Source organism: Lissotriton helveticus, chromosome 5_1 (genome assembly GCF_964261635.1).
Source record: "Lissotriton helveticus chromosome 5_1, aLisHel1.1, whole genome shotgun sequence".
In the NCBI taxonomy this organism is placed as follows: domain Eukaryota; kingdom Metazoa; phylum Chordata; class Amphibia; order Caudata; family Salamandridae; genus Lissotriton; species Lissotriton helveticus.
Window position 1 is genome coordinate 336566743 of NC_136065.1, and position 18337 is coordinate 336585079.

Sequence of the window (18337 nt, forward strand, 5' to 3'; positions counted from 1 at the left end):
AAAGTAGCACCATCAGCCCAGTACTTGTTCTTCTTTTCCCATTTAGCTATTTCCCTGTCTTGGGCGTCATCCAATTTTGACAAGGGGCCCCTATTTTTCCCAGATAAATTAACTTAGTGGGACACAGACCATGCCAAATAAACCCTTGATGTTGTTTAAAGAGCCTCTGAGCTTCATTGGAAGCGGGAGTCTGAATCCGCTCTGCTGGGGTTTGAACCTGTGACTTGCAGAGCAGACGCATCAAACCACTGAGATCTTTCCAGCATTCATCTGATCTATTTTTCTTGGCTTATCTTCTATGACTCGACAGTTTGATGGGAGACTGGCTGACCACATACTGTCTGTCCCTTGTTTGGATTTTGTAGGATTTAATGTTTTTTCTGCATGGCCGTCACTACTGGTGCAGTGCCTGCGGAAAGGGATCTTGTAAAACTGGAGTCTCCACAACAGCGATGTTGTCTAGCTGCAATATTGTAAGAAAATAACTTTAAGAAAACTACCGTTTTACGAGTTGATTTCTTCATGGCCCTGATAAGCAAGTTCAAAGTTACCTTGCAAGGGTTAATACATGTTCTACGTAAACGTATTTGTAACTTACCATCCATTGCAGGGCTGACTTGGTCTTTTTTTCTCTTCTAAAGTCAAGAAAATGAAGGTGGTCCACTTAGGTAACAGTGACACATTATGTTTATGGTCTTGGGAAGATGCAGTGGTGTAACACCAAGCGCTGTAAACCACCAATCAGTGTTCATGAAATGTGTCATGCAGCAAAGCAAGGGTGCCAAAAGCCTCATAGGCGAGACCTATTGATTTTGCAAATGTTTGTTATATTATGGCCTCCGTACTGTCATAGAGGCACAAAACCTTATATTCTCTCTGGAAACCACACTACACCTGGCAAAATTTGGTAAATGTATCCACTTGGTGCAGACATTGTTGAAGGACAGGTTTTCGGAAACAGTATCCCAGTCGGGCACAGTCTCCCCCTTCACTAGCGTGTAGCTCATCGAGTAACAAGCAGTGTCATTCCATACCAGTCATGCATGAGCAGGAGGCCCCAAGTGCCGTGTCCAGCTGGCAAACAGCTGCCCAAGGCACTTTAGATCTATTATAGAAAGGTGGATGTGTCTGTTCCATATTTTGTAATCAAACTTTTTTTTTCGAACTGAAGATGGATTGCAGAGGAATTAATTTTTATCTTTCTTTTTCGCTTTGTGTATTTTTGCCCTTATGTAATGGTTTTAAGTAATCATACAATAAAGTTTTACTTGCATTCTTTTGAGTCAACATAAATACACAGTGGACAGTGACTTACCCGCATAGCTAGGGATCACATCCTTGCTGAAGAATTATCCCATTTCCAGAGACCACCCAAAATTCAAATACAATTATGGCACTTGCACGTGCAACTTTGTTGAGGATCTGTCCATCCTGTTGACAAGTCTTTTTACAGACACATCTGCAACTTTGAATACTTGGGCAAAACTAATTGAGTTTTTCCAAATCACCCAATAAAAGGCAGGATGTACACAGTAGATGAATATTTAAACATTAAAATTGCATACCTGTTGTTGCAGGTAGGTAACTGTTTTAAACATCTTAGTGACCACCACAAATAGATTCTTTCTATCATTAATTCTGCCACTTTCAGTTTGAGATTCTTTCTCATCTTTAATTCTTCCTCTTTCACTTTGCTCTTTTTTCAGTATACCATTCCCTCTTTCTTGTCTGTAATTCTGTGTCAGTCTCTCCTTCTGCTTCTTTTTCTCACTGTTGCGTCTGTCTGCTTCTTTCTGTCTCTGTATATCCTCTTGTCTTCTTTCTCTTAACATTCCCTTTTATGTTGACAAAAGCTCACTTGGTTTTTGTAACATCTATTTGCCTTTTCACTCGTTTTTTTCCAGATGTGTGTTCTCAAACTCACTTCTCTCGCAAACTCTTTCACTGTCACCAGTGTCTTTCTTTATACTTGTTCTATCATCCCTGTGTTTTATCTTTGTTCCAATTTCTGTTTTATCTGCTTATTACTCTCCCTTTTCTATTTCGAATTTCTATCACTTCTTTCTCAGTCTTCCTATATATAATTTTGTTGTAGTTAATTTTGCACTCTCATGTTTTCTGTCACCTATATCTTGATTGATGCCTTTTATATTTCTTACTCTTTCATTCCCACTACCTTAATCTCTTGATCGCAGTTTGATTTGCTTTCGCGCTGCAGTGCCTTGGAGTGCATTGTGCTTTTGCTTTTTGCCTTACATTTTTGTTTCCATTTTTTCTTTTGTCTCTGATATTTTTTCTTTTAGCACAACACCTTTTGGGTTGGTGATGTGGTCCGTGTGATGGATGACATGGAAACTGTCCGGCGGCTCCAAGTGGACCATGGGGAATGGACTAATGACATGGCCCCTGTGAGTGCGGAAGAGGACAACATAAAGACTGCTGATTATTTAACACTTGTGTTCATTTGTCAGAGGGGACAGGGGAAGGAGTGAAGTGTATTTGTGTTTGGTAGGGAGGTGCAAGGAATAGGCTGAAGCCATACGCAGCAGAGCATGCTTTCATGAGTGGTGCATACCAGTTTTTCTCATTCCTTATTTCTGCATCCTACACCTTCTCACCTTTCCATTCTACACACCTCCTGTCCTGCCTAATGCTCTGCTCCTCTGAACTCCTCATATGATTTCACCTTTGTTCCTTCCCTCCTAAAGCATTAGCTTTTCATTCCACTTCACCTTTCCTCTTTTGAATACTTTTCTTTTTGGATGTGGTATATAGAGGTTATATTACACACTGCAATGCATCACTTGAAATGATGAAGAGAACTTATCGTGTTGTGGGTCAGCCTCTATTTAGGGCCACATTTTAAGTTGTGTGTTTGGAAAGGGCCTTGTGCAACTATAAAGATACTATAACTATGCAAAAGCTCCATCCATAAAGCATCTGCATCCTTGTACAAATAATTTAGAGAGGAACATTTACTAAGCAGGGGTTGGGCACACAGAGTGATGAGCTTTGGCAACTGATGACCTTGGAGCAGAGGTGTGCAGCAGCAGTCGCTTGTAGCCATGTTATGTTGAACAAACAATTACATTTCATAATTTCTCCATTTGGTGTCTAGTGTGGGTCCACTAGAAAATGGCAGAGTGGTCCGTCTCTAGGCCAGCGATAAGGCCACCTTGCCTATCCTGGACCTTCTGGAGGTGGGACAGGTACTGTGGAAAGTCAGAGTGTGAGTGTTAGTGTAGTCCAGGGTAGAACTGGTCGGAGGGCAGCTGCTCATAGGTCCAAGAAGATGTTGGGAAGAATTGGAAGAATCTTCCCTTTCTCTCTGCATCTACCTCTGAAATAACATATGAGTCTTTTTTTGTCTGTAAACATAGGTGTAATGTTCTGTGCTGGCCAAAGACCTAGACTGGGTGTGTGGGAGGGATAAATGCAGATGCAGGTCCTCCGTCTTGCCCATGTGAAGTTTAAGTTCAGTCTTTGTCCACTGATTTGCTCTTCAGAGTTGCTATGACACCACCAATAACTCCTCCTTATTAATGCTGATTTATGGAATATTTGAAGCACAATCCTTCATGAAAGTCTTGGTGACCAGACTGATTACAGTTCGGATGGAACTGATCCATCTTGTCTAATCTGGTTTGGTGCAGGGTTGCGAGTTTGTGATAAAATGGATGCAATGCATATGCTCAAGGAGGAGACCAGGTTGTTCTCTCTTTATTCTGACAATGCCTCTGATACAATTGATGGGGGTTCAGGCCAATGAGGTCCTTCTTATTTTGGCATAAGTTTATGAACATTGCATGAGTTAGATATTAGTCAGTTACTTTGTATCACAGAAGGTAGTTAATGGGGGTAGGTCTGATATCTCTTGTTCACTCTGCACTGGATCTCTGGGGACAAAGCAATAGAAATAATCCCGCAATAAGAAGTATCCACCTTCACCCTGATAACTTCATGCTTGGACTCTTTGACGACAACGACTTGGTCTCCCTGTCAAAGACAAATTAATCTCTCTAGAAAATATTAGCTGAATTGGAGTCATTTGGCAAAGCATCCGGTTTCAAAATCAACATGACAAAGTCTGATCCCTCAAACCTTATTGTTTCGCCTAATAAACTTCGCAACTTGGGGTATTTCTGATAGAATGCGCAGTTAATCAGATATTTAGGTCTTAATGTTATTCCCTCATGAAGAGGGCTGTTCCCAGCTGATAGGCTCTGGTAACAAGATGTACATTCATGCTCTGGACTGAGGCATAGAGTGTCCATAAATATAAGTATTTTGAGAGAATCCTTTTTTTCTTACAGGCATTTCCAATCTTAGTACCTTTAAACTTCCCAATAATTTGCAAACATTTTCTGCGAGGAGGAAGGAGACTGAGGATAAGACTGAGGCAAGGCTTCCATTCCCCAATTTCATGGGGACTGTGTGTCCCAGATTTTACTACTAACTATGGTGTAGTAGGGCAACCCTGGGGTTCTGGGATGCAGTTAGCATTAACAAGAATCTGACGAGCTACTCCTCACTCTTTCCTGATGTGAGGAAACTCAGATTTTCAGCCAGGACGAGAGAGAGAGAGCATTTCCGCCATGAAAGACAAATAGATGTCTGAGACTGGGGGGATCTATAGCAGGGCTGCAGCACTACATCCATTGAACAAATCAAATGAAACTTCACTTTACACGAAGCAGAGGGGTTTTTACTAGAGTCAGTTATGCCATAGGCCTCTGCACAGCTAGGTCAAGCCTCAGTGGGCTTGAACTCTTTGAGCGAACAAAGCAAACACAAGGAGATGATGGACAGAGCACTGAAACTTTTCAGACACTCACCCCAGCTACAGATCTGGGTTGAATCCTCATTCTTTAGCTCACTTAGCCACCTCAGTTCAGACCCAGCTATATGCAAATCAGTCTTGACCCTGTACCTCATGGGAACAGTCCAGCCCGAACTGCCAAGCCAGGTCTTCCCTGAACCGGAAATAAGCACCCTGGGACCGGTTTCTGGGTAACATCCTTCATCATCCAGGCTAGCTTGAACCCAGTGGCAAAGTGAGCAAGGGACCCATGTCTGGGCATACCCTGCCAACTTAGGGCGAACAAAACAAACACAAGGAGATGATGGACGGAGCGCTGAAACCTTTCAGACACTCACACCCAGTCACAGATCTGGGTTGAGGCACAGGGTCAAGAATGATTTGCATATAGCTGGGTCTAAACTGAGGTGGCGGAGTGAGCTAAAGAATGATGATGGATTCATCCCAGATCTGTGACTGGGGGTGACTGTCTGAAACGTTTCAGCGATCCATCCATCATCTCCTTGTGTTTGCCTTGAACTCTTTGAGACACTACTACAGAACTCAGACAATAAGCACCTGATCACAAGACTTTACCAGATACTGCTGATGGCAAATAACCCCTCCACACCTCTCCAAGTGACACTGTCAAAGCTCAATTGAAAGGAAGCTGCTAATCTCAATGACTGAGAGAGAGTGGACCAACTTCATGCAACATACCTGTAGTGTATAATTGTTATGGAACAGAAGCAAACCTAAAGCCTATATAAATGTCGTTACACCCCAGTACGGCTGCACTCCTTTAAAAGCTATGAATCAGACAAATGTTGGAGGAATTGTGACAAAAGGGGCACTCGGCCTCATATTCTCTGGCACTGCTCTTTGACGAAGGACTTTTTGGGAAAAGTCTTAGATGATATACCCTAGATTACAAGGTTAGGGTCCACCTTTGGCCCTAACATACAGTTTGGGTGGATGCCAAATATTGTATATCGAGAAATAGAGAAAATACCTAGGTGTATTCTCAATAACGAAGTGCAACACTTCAGATGCTGCTGATGTGACACCCAGAACTAGACACTAAGCTTTAGGAAGGGGACAATTAACTACAGGTGATGGATGTGAAACTCTATCTAGCACTCCAGAACAGACCTGCACCTAATTGTTTAGGTCAGGTATGTGTTCTGTTTGATATCACAATTAGTCAGTTCAATGGGAAAAGGAGAAATGATAATGTCACAAAGACCTATGATATTTCAAATTTGTGTTATCAGTAGAAAATATAAAATGTGTACTTTTTTGTTCACTACCTGGAGCAATGTCACAGTTTTAAGTAGGTTCGTGGAATGCTGCCACACCCTGTCCATTTCCTGAAGACTGACCATTTCTTGAAGTACTTCATACTTTCTTTTGTTTTTAGTGGGGCCTCAAGTTTGGGAAGTTGTACAGTGCATGTTCATAAGAAACTTGCATGAATTGTACTAAAGTACTAATAATCACATAAGCAGTAGAATTTTATTTCCTGCCAGAGAAAATTATGTGACTGATATCTCAGTGTGATATCGCAATCCCATGGCTAGCTTCTAGCCTAATGTCACAATCACAAGCTCACTTCCTCAAGTGTCACAATCACATGCCCACTTCCTCAAGTGTCATAATACCATGCCCAGTTACTAAAGTGATTACAATCTCAGGTCCAGTGTAAGCGGATGTCACAATCCAATATCCAATTCCTAAAGTGATACCATTAGTCCTACATGCATCTTTTTTAATGATAGCACAATCTAAATTATTCTATAAAGCGAGGAACCTGGTATCAGCCTTTTAAATACATCGGTTCTCTCTCCATGTATGTCTCTAAGGAATGTACAGTTATAACTTCAAAAATAGGAAAATGCGCCAATACAACTGTTATTGATAATAGAATAACTTTAGAAAGGGCAGATAAGATGATTTTGAAGGCCTGTATCACTGCTAAATATCTGTGTCTCTGCACTATATCTTATCCATTGGGGAAGACTTGCTCTTTTAGTGTGAACTCTTGTTTTATTTATGGACTGATGTGAACAAGGGAAGTGCCTTGTTTCTTCTAGACACTTTTCTGATGAACTTTATAGAGAAGTTGTGGGTGAGGCATCTTTTCTCACTTGGCTTGTTTCCTCCTCTATCCATAGGCCCTTGGACACATAGGCAAAGTAGTCAAGGTGTTCGGAGACGGTGATATGAGAGTGTCTGTCGACGGTCAGTCCTGGACCTTCAACCCGGCCTGCCTGACTTCATATCGGCGTGACGAGGATGCTAACCTTATGACCACAGAGAGTGCACAGGAGCCGAAAAGTAAGACCACAGTGCTACTTGCCTTTGCTAGAAATGCCTACCTGCTGTGGGTTTTTGGTGTTGGAAGCCAAGTGCAGCCATACCGTAAATGCACAGACCTTTGACAACTAATGTGACTGATGAGGATAACTGAGACTTTTTTTTTAAGTAGCCAGGTTTTCTTTATTTAAATCGGGCTTCTTAAAAAAAAAAAACTTTTCATTATTTGAGAGTAATCGCAGGCATGGTGGTTTTCTGACCTTTGCAGTCCACCATTCCTGTGAATCTGATCAATCAGAGTGAGTTGCAATTTCTGATCTACCAAATTAATATTAGGTAGGTTGGACTACGACTCTCTCCAGTTCTTTATTTTGCAAACAGACTATTAGTGTAGTTTCTCAAAATATGTTTCTGGACTCAAATTGTGACACATTTTTTAACCGCACTGATAGTACAAGTGGTCCCACCTTCCTCATAACTCTGTTTTCTATCATCTCCCCCTCCAGCCCTGCTCCAGGGTCCTACTGCTCTGCAGTATTCTTTCTTTGTCATACCTTGAAGGGTCTTCCACCCCTTATGCTCCTTTCCTTTTCTTCTATTTTCTCAGGCACCCTGATGTCCGTCTTGGAGAAGCTCCTGGCTCAGAAAACCGAAGCAGACAATCCAGGGCACCTGGTGATTGAGGCAGCTCAGGGCAATGTTGCAAAGGTTCGCGAGCTGGTCCAAAAATACCCGGACAAGGCAAGTGTCTCATTAGAAAAAGCCCCACCCTCTACAGGATGGGAGCAGCAGCTGCATCTCTAAAGTGTAGGCCTTGCAGTAATAAGCATTTCTTCTTTTTTTGTCAGTGTTCCGCCTTATTAGATCTTTCCCTGGCGTTTCCACTCCAGGCAAATATAGACTGTAAATAATTGTGTTAACCATTCTCTAAAGAACCCACCACATATGAAACCAGCTCTTTCCAGGAGCCTTTTCGTAGGTGATCATACTACCTGACTGAACTGCTTTCAAAGGATGAGTGGGTACTTCTGGGATTTGAACCTGGCACCCGTATGTTACACATAAATCTGTGTTGCAGGTGTTGAACGCACTGAACTACATTCCCAGTAGTCTTTGGTCTAATTTTGTACAGTTCCAGGTGTCTTTGTTAAAGATTTCAGTACCCATATGCTGGTCTTCACTGCTCCTCATATGTTGTATCAATTCCAGAGACTTTTAGTGCTGTCCTTAAGTCTACTGTACAAACTTTGCTTGTATTGTGTAACATTTGAAACATGCTTGCAGCATTTTCTATCTGATTGGTAGTCTGTGTGAATTGGAACCGTATTTTGAGCCGTTACTCTAAATCGGAGCGATAAAGTTATGCTCTGATAGTTAAACTGCCTGGGTGTCAGATATTTTACCTTAAGCATTTTAATACAATTAATGGGTATAAATCTATTTTACATAGTTGGTTTGCTCTTTAAGGTGGATAAAATCAAGAGAGTTTACAAAAGATCTGTGATGTGGGTGGAAAATGTTAGTGACAGGTCAGACTTCTATCTGAATGGACTGTAGTACCAGTGACTGAGTAATACTTCCCTAATATGACCTACTGTGCTTCAGCCCTATAGGCCTATTGGTTTACTGGGCTGCCGATAAGTCTCTTGTGTTCCAAGAGGCTTGTCTCCCGCTGTTCATCACAGTCATCTTTTCATCTCACTATTGAGCTAACGCTCTGGTACTTCAACCAGCCTCCATACAGAGACCAGCCGAGTGTGAGAGCATTCCTTGTCATTCTTGATCAACTCTCATTTCCCAACTAATGCTCATGACTAAGAGGTGAAAAAAACGAGGCGGCTTGCAACTTGAGTCGCATCACATCTCTACATGTGAGTTTCCTGTAGTAGCTGAAGGAACACATGCAGTAAACTATTTTTCACTGCAGACCCCAAGGCATGTTCTTGGTTAAAAATGATCTCATATTGTTATTCCTGTATCATTAATTTTCAAAATAACTTCCTTGGCTGGCAGCGAGCTGCTTGCTAACATTTGTGACCATTATATCTGACCGGGAAGGAGAAAACTGTGCATTTAGTATCCAAAGTAAAGTCTCTTTTGGGTTAACAAACCTGCTGTGAAAATCTAATTGGCATTTCTCAGGAGGAGGCTCTATTTGGCTTTATCTGGTGCTCTAGATTAATATTGCTGGTCGCTTGCATATACCTATTTAAGAACCTGGCGTTGTGTCATCCTAAACCATGAGCTTTGGGTGTGTTAGCCTTGAGGACACTCCAGATGTAATCGATCTCGGGATTTGAGAGTTCGTTCTTAATCTCTATTCAAGTGAGAGATCTCAATAAGCTGTTTTATCCATCCTAACTGAGATTCAACAATGGTGGTACCGTATTCACCTTTATTCCTTTATTCTTCCACTTCTCTGTAAATCTCTCTCCACCTTTTCTTATTCTCGTTTTGTGAGACTATAATTGCCACAACTGTCTTTCTTCACCTACACAATCTGTTACTTGCCCGTAATCAGTGTATATAATGGACCATAAGTATAGTATCCTGAACTTGACTTGCTTACTTCACTTGCTTATCTGATACAGAAGCCTATCACTAATGTATTTATGTCAAATGTCATGATGTAAAACAAATGGGTCATGCATATTGTAATGAAGAAATGTCAAGGTAAGAAAGCTTCTTTATGCCAATGTCTTCTAGGTTCTCACTGACAGAAAAATGCTCCTGACAACATGAGCATTCCAAACGGTCAGAACATACCTTTACAGGATGTGGAAGAGGGAACTAGAATGCACTGAGTTAAAATATAGCACATCTACTAACAATAAGGAATTAGGAACATTACATGTATTATAAACATTATACCATACAATAGTCCATCTGCCAACACAGTAATTCTCTATCTTTTCGTACAAGTTTTTTTTCCAATGTTGGATATTGTCTGTGGGTTTTCCTTGTCTAACATATCATAGTGAACCAAGTGGTCTGTGCATTTTACCAGTCTGTCCTTGCTCCACATCTGACTATTATCACAGTGTTGTGTTTAATCTTGGTAGTGCACCTAGGTTTGGAAATTGTACTTCCTCGTTCATCCTGAAGCATAGTCCTTTTAACCAATCCCATATCTCCTTCCTCTCAAACTTGCACCTTCATACTGTGCTGCTTATCAGACCTTTCTTTGCACTTTTGTTGATGCTTTATAGTTTTTGATATCTGTTTTATCTACATTTATGGGAACATCTCATCCCAACCAACGAAGGCAGAGTTTTACGCAAGGTGACCTGCCTCTAAGTAAGACAAAAGGTGACGCACCTGTGATAAGGTTGGGAGTAGTCTGAAATGCGTATAACATACCTTGGATAGCTCTACCACCCAGATGACCATTTACACAAGCATGTTGGTTGCTATCTTTCATTATCTAATTGCCCCTTAATAGCCGTTGTACAATACAATGCAGTTTTCCGGTTACATTTGAAAGATTAGACAACATCCCTCTTGTATCCTGTGACTTAAATTGCACCCCTTTATCTGTAACCAATACAGCAGGAATACCCTTCAAGGAAAACAAGTCTTCAAGAAAACCAGTTAGCACTTCTGTTGTGGTATCATTTACCATTTTAGTCATTGTGAATGATAGTCAACCAATACAAACATGAATCTCATAGGACACATTTTTATTAATGGGTCCTGTAATGACTAAAGGTATCTTTCACACATCTGTGGGATGTGAACATGAGATAAGGGTTTACTTCAGTTTAATTTAAATGTGTCTCTGCATGCACAGCGGAAATAATCTTTCACTTTAGATTCTACTATGGCATCCATTTTAGGGAACCAGTAATGGTTTCTAAGTCTAGATTTAGTCAAGCTTCTACCTAGGTGACCTTCATGTGTTAGATCAATAATATTATTTCTTAACTATGTTGGGGGTAAACTTATAACTTTTCAAATCTTCACTAAGTGTACTACACTTGGTAGGCCAACCTTGTACAATAACGTTTTCTAGCTGGCTTAATATGGTCTCTTTTGTGCTAATTTCTTTCCATTCGTCACTAGATATAGCTGGAATATTTACTTCGAGCACGGGGTATTAATTTAACTCATGAATATCTTCCACTTCTAAAGGCACTCTTAAAAGGAAATCTGCTGCTAAAATGCATTCTGGGACATACTCAACCCTAAAACAGATCCATTCTAAACCAATAACCCATTTCGAAATATGTGAGGTACTGTTTTCTGCCCCCTTATTTGTAAGCATGTAGGTTAATGGTTTATGATTTGTGCGAACTTTGAATTGCACACCCCATAGGAAAAAAATATAAATAGCAAATTGCCAACACACACTACAGTGCCTCTTTTTCAGCAACCAAATAGTACTTTTCAGATTTAGATAGCGTGAGTGAGGCAAATGCTACAAATATTTCCTTACCCTCCACCAATTGAGATAAGGTTGCACCTAAACCTTTATTGCTTGCATCCGTAGTTACAACTGTTTTTCTGCTGGAATCAAAATTTCCTAGTGGTGGGGCATTAGTAATGGCATTTTGGTTTTCAAAAGAATTTTGCCATTCTTCATCCCAGAGAAAATCCCCTTTCTTTATTATCGCTCTCAAATTATGTTATCCCTGAAAATTTTGTTTACATATTTGAATACGTACTCCACTAAACCTAAGAAAGGCTTAAGTTTCTGTTTGTTGGTTGGATGAGAAGCTTTCTTTAAGGCATCCCACAAACTTAATTTCGGTTTGAAATTTTCTTTTGAAATAGTGTGCCCCAAATAGTCTACGGAGCTCACCGTAATCTGACACTTATCTTTTTTTTAGAGTCAGCCCGCATTCCTTAATCTCCACAACACCAACCTTAAAATGTAATTGTGCTCTGCAATAGTTGACCCATACACTATAATATCGTCCCTGAAATACCAGATAGAATATCCAGCATAACTTTCTTGAAACACCACTACTGCAGAGGCAAGCCCAATCAACATTCTGTAAAACATAAATCACCCTGCAGGTTTTGTGAAGGCTCTCAATGGCCTGAAATCAGGCTGGAGCTCCACCTGATGCTATGCCAGTAATAAATCTATTGAAATAATGGGGAGATAGGTCCTGGGACGCAAGGCCGGCCGGACCATATACTATGTTTTAAGAAGAAAGGTGCTGACCCTGCAATTTATTTGGTAAAGCTCATCAGTTGGAGCAACAAACCAGTCTTATTTCTTGATTTGTCTGGTTTAATTTATTTATACCATTCATTGTTTTCTTTTTACTTTTTCATTTGCTTAAAAAATTCAATTATGTGAGAAAGACAATACATTTACACGATACATATATATTTACTTAATGACATTTAAACAAAAAAACAATAATTCATTCAATGCACATACAAATAATCAATTATACTACAAAAAATCAATCTTTGCGTGATGTTTCCAAGAAGATAAAGTCACTTGCAGAAAGGAAATAGAAACAAATAAACTGAAACAAGTGTATTTAACTATACAAGTTCCTCAATGTTCTGATTAATACACCAATTAGTTAGTTCCTTCCTGCTTTTGCCGACGCGTTTCGAACTTGCTATTTCATTTTGCGAGTTCTCATCAGGGCTTTATCGCTTGTTTGGTCTTTTTTTTGCTTTATAGCGAGTATCCAAGGTTCATATTTTTCTTTCTTTTGATCAAAAGATGATTTCTGTGGGGTGTAACTATATCAGTTTTAATGCTTTTCGCCACTCCTTGCGCGTGCTCTTCGCTGTCTGACCCAAATGGCCAGGCCGGCAGCGTTCCTGTCTGCCTCCCTTGTGATTAGGAATTGCGAACACGGAGGGGGAAGTATCACGAAAGGCATTCCAACTAAAGGGGAGCCAGAGAGAGCACACCGAGCGCTGAGAACAAGGGAGGCAGACAGGAACGCTGCCGGCCTGGCCATTTGGGTCAGACAGCGAAGAGCACGTGCAAGGAGTGGCGAAAAGCATTGAAACTGATATACTTACACCCCACAGAAATCATCTTTTGATCAAAAGAAAGAAAAATATGAACCTTGGATACTCGCTATAAAGCAAAAAAAAGACCAAACAAGCGATAAAGCCCTGATGAGAACTCGCAAACTGAAATAGCAAGTTCGAAACGCGTCGGCAAAAGCAGGAAGGAACTAACTAATTGGTGTATTAATCAGAACATTGAGGAACTTGTATAGTTAAATACACTTGTTTCAGTTTAATTGTTCTATTTCCTTTCTGCAAGTGACTTTATCTTCTTGGAAACATCACGCAAAGATTGATTTTTTGTAGTATAATTGATTATTTGTATGTGCATTGAATGAATTATTGTTTTTTTGTTTAAATGTCATTAAGTAAATATATATGTGTTCGAGGCATATGGGCTGCAGATGGTACATTTATGAATAGATCGCCATCTGGTGTTGGGCTCGGATGATTGCACTTTGTTTTTCTTCTGGAGAAGTCTTTGTCGTCATAGGTGACTCCTCCTCTCGGTGTTAGTGCGCATGGGCATCGGCTCCATCCTTAGATTGTTTTTTTCCGCCATCGGGTTCGGATGAGGATCGAAGCGCTCCGGACCGACTTCAACAAAGAAGGTTATAACCGGCGCGTATTCCTTTCCAAATCGACGGTATCGTTATCGAACGCGACTTCACTCCATACCGACGCGGTTCGAAGGACGACGACTACGAGAAACTCGACGTAGTCCAGCCCGGGGTCCATGGAAAGGACTCCATTCAAAAAATGTCCAACGTGTGGTGCTAAGTTCCCACACAAGGACCTACACGAGGTGTGCAACCTCTGCTTGTCCCCTGAACACGAATCCAGGGACTGTGAGGCCTGTGCAGCGTTCTCGTCAAAATCGACGATTAGAAACCATCGAGCCCGAAGACACGAGGTATCGAGAATGCAGTCACAAGCAATCCCGGAGCTGTTTGAGGACCAGCAACCAGAGGACGAGGAAGAAGAGGCCGACGAGGCGGGGTCTGAAGCGGACGAGTCCGACGTCGAGGAAATCGACGTCCAACAAACCGTGAGTGACGACGTCCCTTTACCGAAAAACAGACCCCACACGGTATCGACCCCGCCCTCGAGCCCGGTCAGACAACCGAAAAAAGTTTCCAACGCCCCGCCTTCGAGCCCGGCAACGAAACAGAAACCGAAACACTCGGTCCCCCATCATAGTGGTTCCGGTTCCGATAAACGGACCACATCGACACCGAAGCACCAGGTCAAGGAAAGCTCGAAGTCGAAGCAGTCCATGTCGACACCGAAGCACGCTTCGGCGCCGAAAACACCCTCGACACCGGGGACATCTTCGATACCGAAGAAATCGGATCCGAACAAAACTTCGGCACCGAAAATACAAATGGACATTCCAAAGAAAAAACACCTTTCGGAACCGAAAACTGCGGTACCGACACAGGAACACGGAACGGATCCTAAACAAAAGACTTTGTTTATTGACCCAAAGACTGGCAAGGTAGCCACAGAACTACCTAAAAAGAGGAAACATGAACATTCGGACGACAAGACTCATCCGAAGAAGAGAACAATGGGGACGAATACAACTCCTCCCCCTTCTCCCAAACCTCACACACCATCTTCGCCTCTTCCTCACAATAGGCCAGATATTCCTCCCACACGCCCATCTACACCTACAACAGATGGAGAGAGTGACACAGGGGAGGGGGGACACCCTGGGGATGATGAGGACACAATCCCAGAGGAGGCAGACCCATGGGAAGAGTATAATGTGGGATCAGGTAATGATACCGACCTTGAGTCATATCCCTCAAAACCTTCACCTCCTGATGACAATACTGGGTTTGCACAACTCATTACTAGAGCAGCAACATTTCATAAGGTAGACCTACATACAGAACCTCAAGTACAGGACTTCTTATTAGAAACACTACCTACTGCATAAAGAACATCAGGAACACTACCAATGCTTAAGGGCCTTCTCAGTCATACATCAGAGATATTCAAAGACCCAGTGAGGGCTAGGGTATTGAACCCAAGAATTGATAAAAAATATAGGGCAGCTCCAAAAGACCCAATATACATTAAGGGGCAAATTCCTCTAGACTCACTAGTGGTCACAAACGCTCGCAAGAGAGCTAACTCTTTATCTACAGGAGAAGCTCCACCTCCTGACAAAGAGTCTAAACTAATAGATGCCTCTGGCAAGAGAGTAGCATCTCAAGCGGCAAACAGTTGGCGCATAGCTAATACGCAAGCACTACTTGCAAGGTATGACAGAGCGCATTATGATGAGTTAGAAAAACTCATCACACATCTCCCTAAAGAACATCAAAAGAGGGCAGATCAACTTATACAAGAAGGGAAGTTAATTACTAACACTTCAATAAAGTGCGCCCTAGACGCGGCAGAAACTGCGGCAAGGTCGACAAACACAAGCATCATGTTAAGGAGGCATGCATGGCTCAGAGTATCAGGGTTCAAACAAGAGGTACAAACATCGTTACTGAACCAACCTTTTGATGGGAAAACACTTTTCGGCACAGGGACAGATGAGGCCCTAGAAAAGATGAAGAAGGATACAGAAACGGCTAAATCAATGGGAGCATTGCAACAGCCGACACAAAGAGGTTCCTTTCGTAGATCCACCTATAGAGGAGGATCCAAAAATACAGGTACAAACCAACAGCAAACCTCTTTTACACCTACATCACCCAGAGGTAATTCTAGAGGTGGATACAGGGGTAACAACAACAAGGGTAGAGGTCGCGGACACAACAACAACCGCAACTCTCCAACCCCAAAACAGTGACTTCATAGAGCTTCCCCCAGACCATATAACACCGGTAGGGGGACGCCTATCACAGTTCCTACCTGTCTGGGAAAACATCACATCAGACAAGTGGGTAAGACAAATTATCCAACATGGTTATTGCCTAGAACTCACAGCTACCCCACCAAACATCCCCCCCCAAACAGCGTCCAATGAAACAAGATCACCTGACACTATTAAAACAAGAAGTAATATCACTGCTAGAAAAGCATGCCATAGAGAAGGTTCCACAGCACCAACAGGGAACAGGAGTATACTCCCTATACTTCCTAATTCCCAAAAAGGACGGGTCTCTAAGGCCAATACTGGACCTAAGACCTCTCAACGCATACATAAATTCGGAACATTTCCACATGGTCACGCTCCAACAAGTACTTCCTTTACTGAAGAAAGGGGACTTTCTTTCTACACTGGATCTAAAAGACGCTTACTTTCATATCCCTATTCACAAAGCCCACAGGAAATACCTCAGGTTTGTGGTAGAAGGACAACATTATCAGTTCAAAGTCCTTCCATTTGGTGTCACAACGGCACCAAGGGTGTTCACAAAATGCCTGGCAGTGGTAGCAGCTCACCTAAGAAGACAACAAATTCATGTCTTCCCATACTTGGACGACTGGCTAATAAAAGCCAGGTCGCAAGAGGAGTGTCTGCAAAACACACAAAAGACAATTCAGCTACTACACCAGCTAGGGTTCACGGTGAACTACACAAAGTCACACCTACAACCAAACAAGGTTCAACAATATCTGGGGGCTACTATAGACACAGAAAAAGCCAAAGTGTACCCCAACCCAGTCAGGATCCAAACAATGCTTACAATCATTCAGAGATTTCAGCCACAACACTCACTAACAGCAAGAGTGTTCATGCAGCTATTAGGCATGATGTCATCCTGCATACTGCTAATACCGTATGCCAAACTACAAATGCGTCCGCTACAAGAATGCTTAGCGACACAGTGGAATCAGGCTCAAGGGCAGATTACGGATCTGGTGTTGGTAGACGACCGCACACACCGCTCTCTGAAGTGGTGGAACAGAACAAACATTACCAAGGGGCGGTCGTTCCTAGAGCCAATTCCACAGGTGACAATAACAGCAGACGCATCACTCACCGGATGGGGAGCACATATGGACAAGTACACAGTACAAGGAAGGTGGAGTGTGCAGGAAAGAACACTGCACATCAACTATCTAGAACTACTGGCAGTGTTTCTAGCATTGAAAGCCTTCCAGATACATGTTACCAACAAAGCAGTCCTGATCAGAACAGACAACATGACAGCAATGTATTATATTCAAAAACAGGGGGGGACGCACTCTCTCCAATTATCCAGACTAGCACAGGAAATTTGGAGATGGGCCATTCCTCAAAACATCTATCTGTTAGCCGAACACCTACCAGGAGTCCAAAACCAGATAGCAGACATCTTAAGCAGACAGTCGGAACAAATACACGAATGGGAACTGCACCAACAAATACTGCAGCCATTCTTCCAAAGATGGGGACAACCTGAGATAGACCTATTTGCCACTCATCAGAACGCAAAATGCCAAAGCTTCGCGTCCAGGTACCCACATCACCTGTCGCAGGGCAATGCGTTATGGATAAATTGGTCCAACAAATTTGCATACGCTTTTCCCCCTCTCCCACTAATCCCATTAGTGGTCAGGAAACTGCAACAACATTCAATGACCATGATACTAGTAGCACCCACGTGGGCAAGACAGCCGTGGTTCACCACGCTCTTGCAACTCTCACAAGTGCCACATCAAAAGCTACGAATTCTACCCATGCACCTTACACAGAACCATGGAGAAATAATGCACCCAGATCCAACTCAATTGAACTTAGCGATCTGGCTCCTGAAATCCTAGAATTTGGGTACTTAGATCTCCCCCCAAATTGCATGGAGATAATTAAACAAGCGAGACGTCCAACCACCAGAGCATGCTATGCAGCTAAGTGGAAGAGGTTTGCTATACACTGTACTAATAACAATATCAACCCTCTGGACGTATCAACAAGGGAGATTATTTGCTACTTATTACACTTACAGCAATGTAATCTAGCGTACACATCTATCAGAGTACATCTAGCAGCTATAGCAGCATACCTACAAAACAGGCAGCGCATATCACTGTTCAGAGTACCAGCGATAAAAGCATTCATGGAAGGTCTTAAAAGAGTCATTCCACCAAGATTACCACCTTCCCCAGTCTGGAACCTCAACGTAGTACTCACCAGACTAATGGGGCCACCCTTCGAACCTATGCATAGGTGCGAAATACAATTCCTTACATGGAAGGTGGCCTTCCTTATAGCCATTACCTCACTCAGAAGAGTAAGTGAATTACAGGCATTGACAATACAAGAACCATTCCTACAGTTACACCAGA

The 18337-nt window shown here is 42.1% G+C and overlaps 1 protein-coding gene across 10 annotated transcripts in view; it reads left to right on the forward strand.

The window, feature by feature from the left end:
* MIB2 (MIB E3 ubiquitin protein ligase 2) overlaps window positions 1-18337 on the forward strand; it is a 312619-nt gene that overhangs the window by 163923 nt on the left and 130359 nt on the right. For 6 of the 10 annotated variants that reach the window (XM_078642419.1, XM_078642421.1, XM_078642416.1 and 3 more), the window contains exons 8-10: window positions 2304-2408; window positions 6973-7135; window positions 7722-7855. In XM_078642419.1, coding sequence (XP_078498545.1) covers window positions 2304-2408; window positions 6973-7135; window positions 7722-7855 — 402 coding nt within the window. The remainder of the gene's footprint in view (window positions 1-2303; window positions 2409-6972; window positions 7136-7721; window positions 7856-18337) is intronic. The other 4 variants (XM_078642424.1, XM_078642422.1, XM_078642423.1 and 1 more) reach the window with 1 other exon arrangement.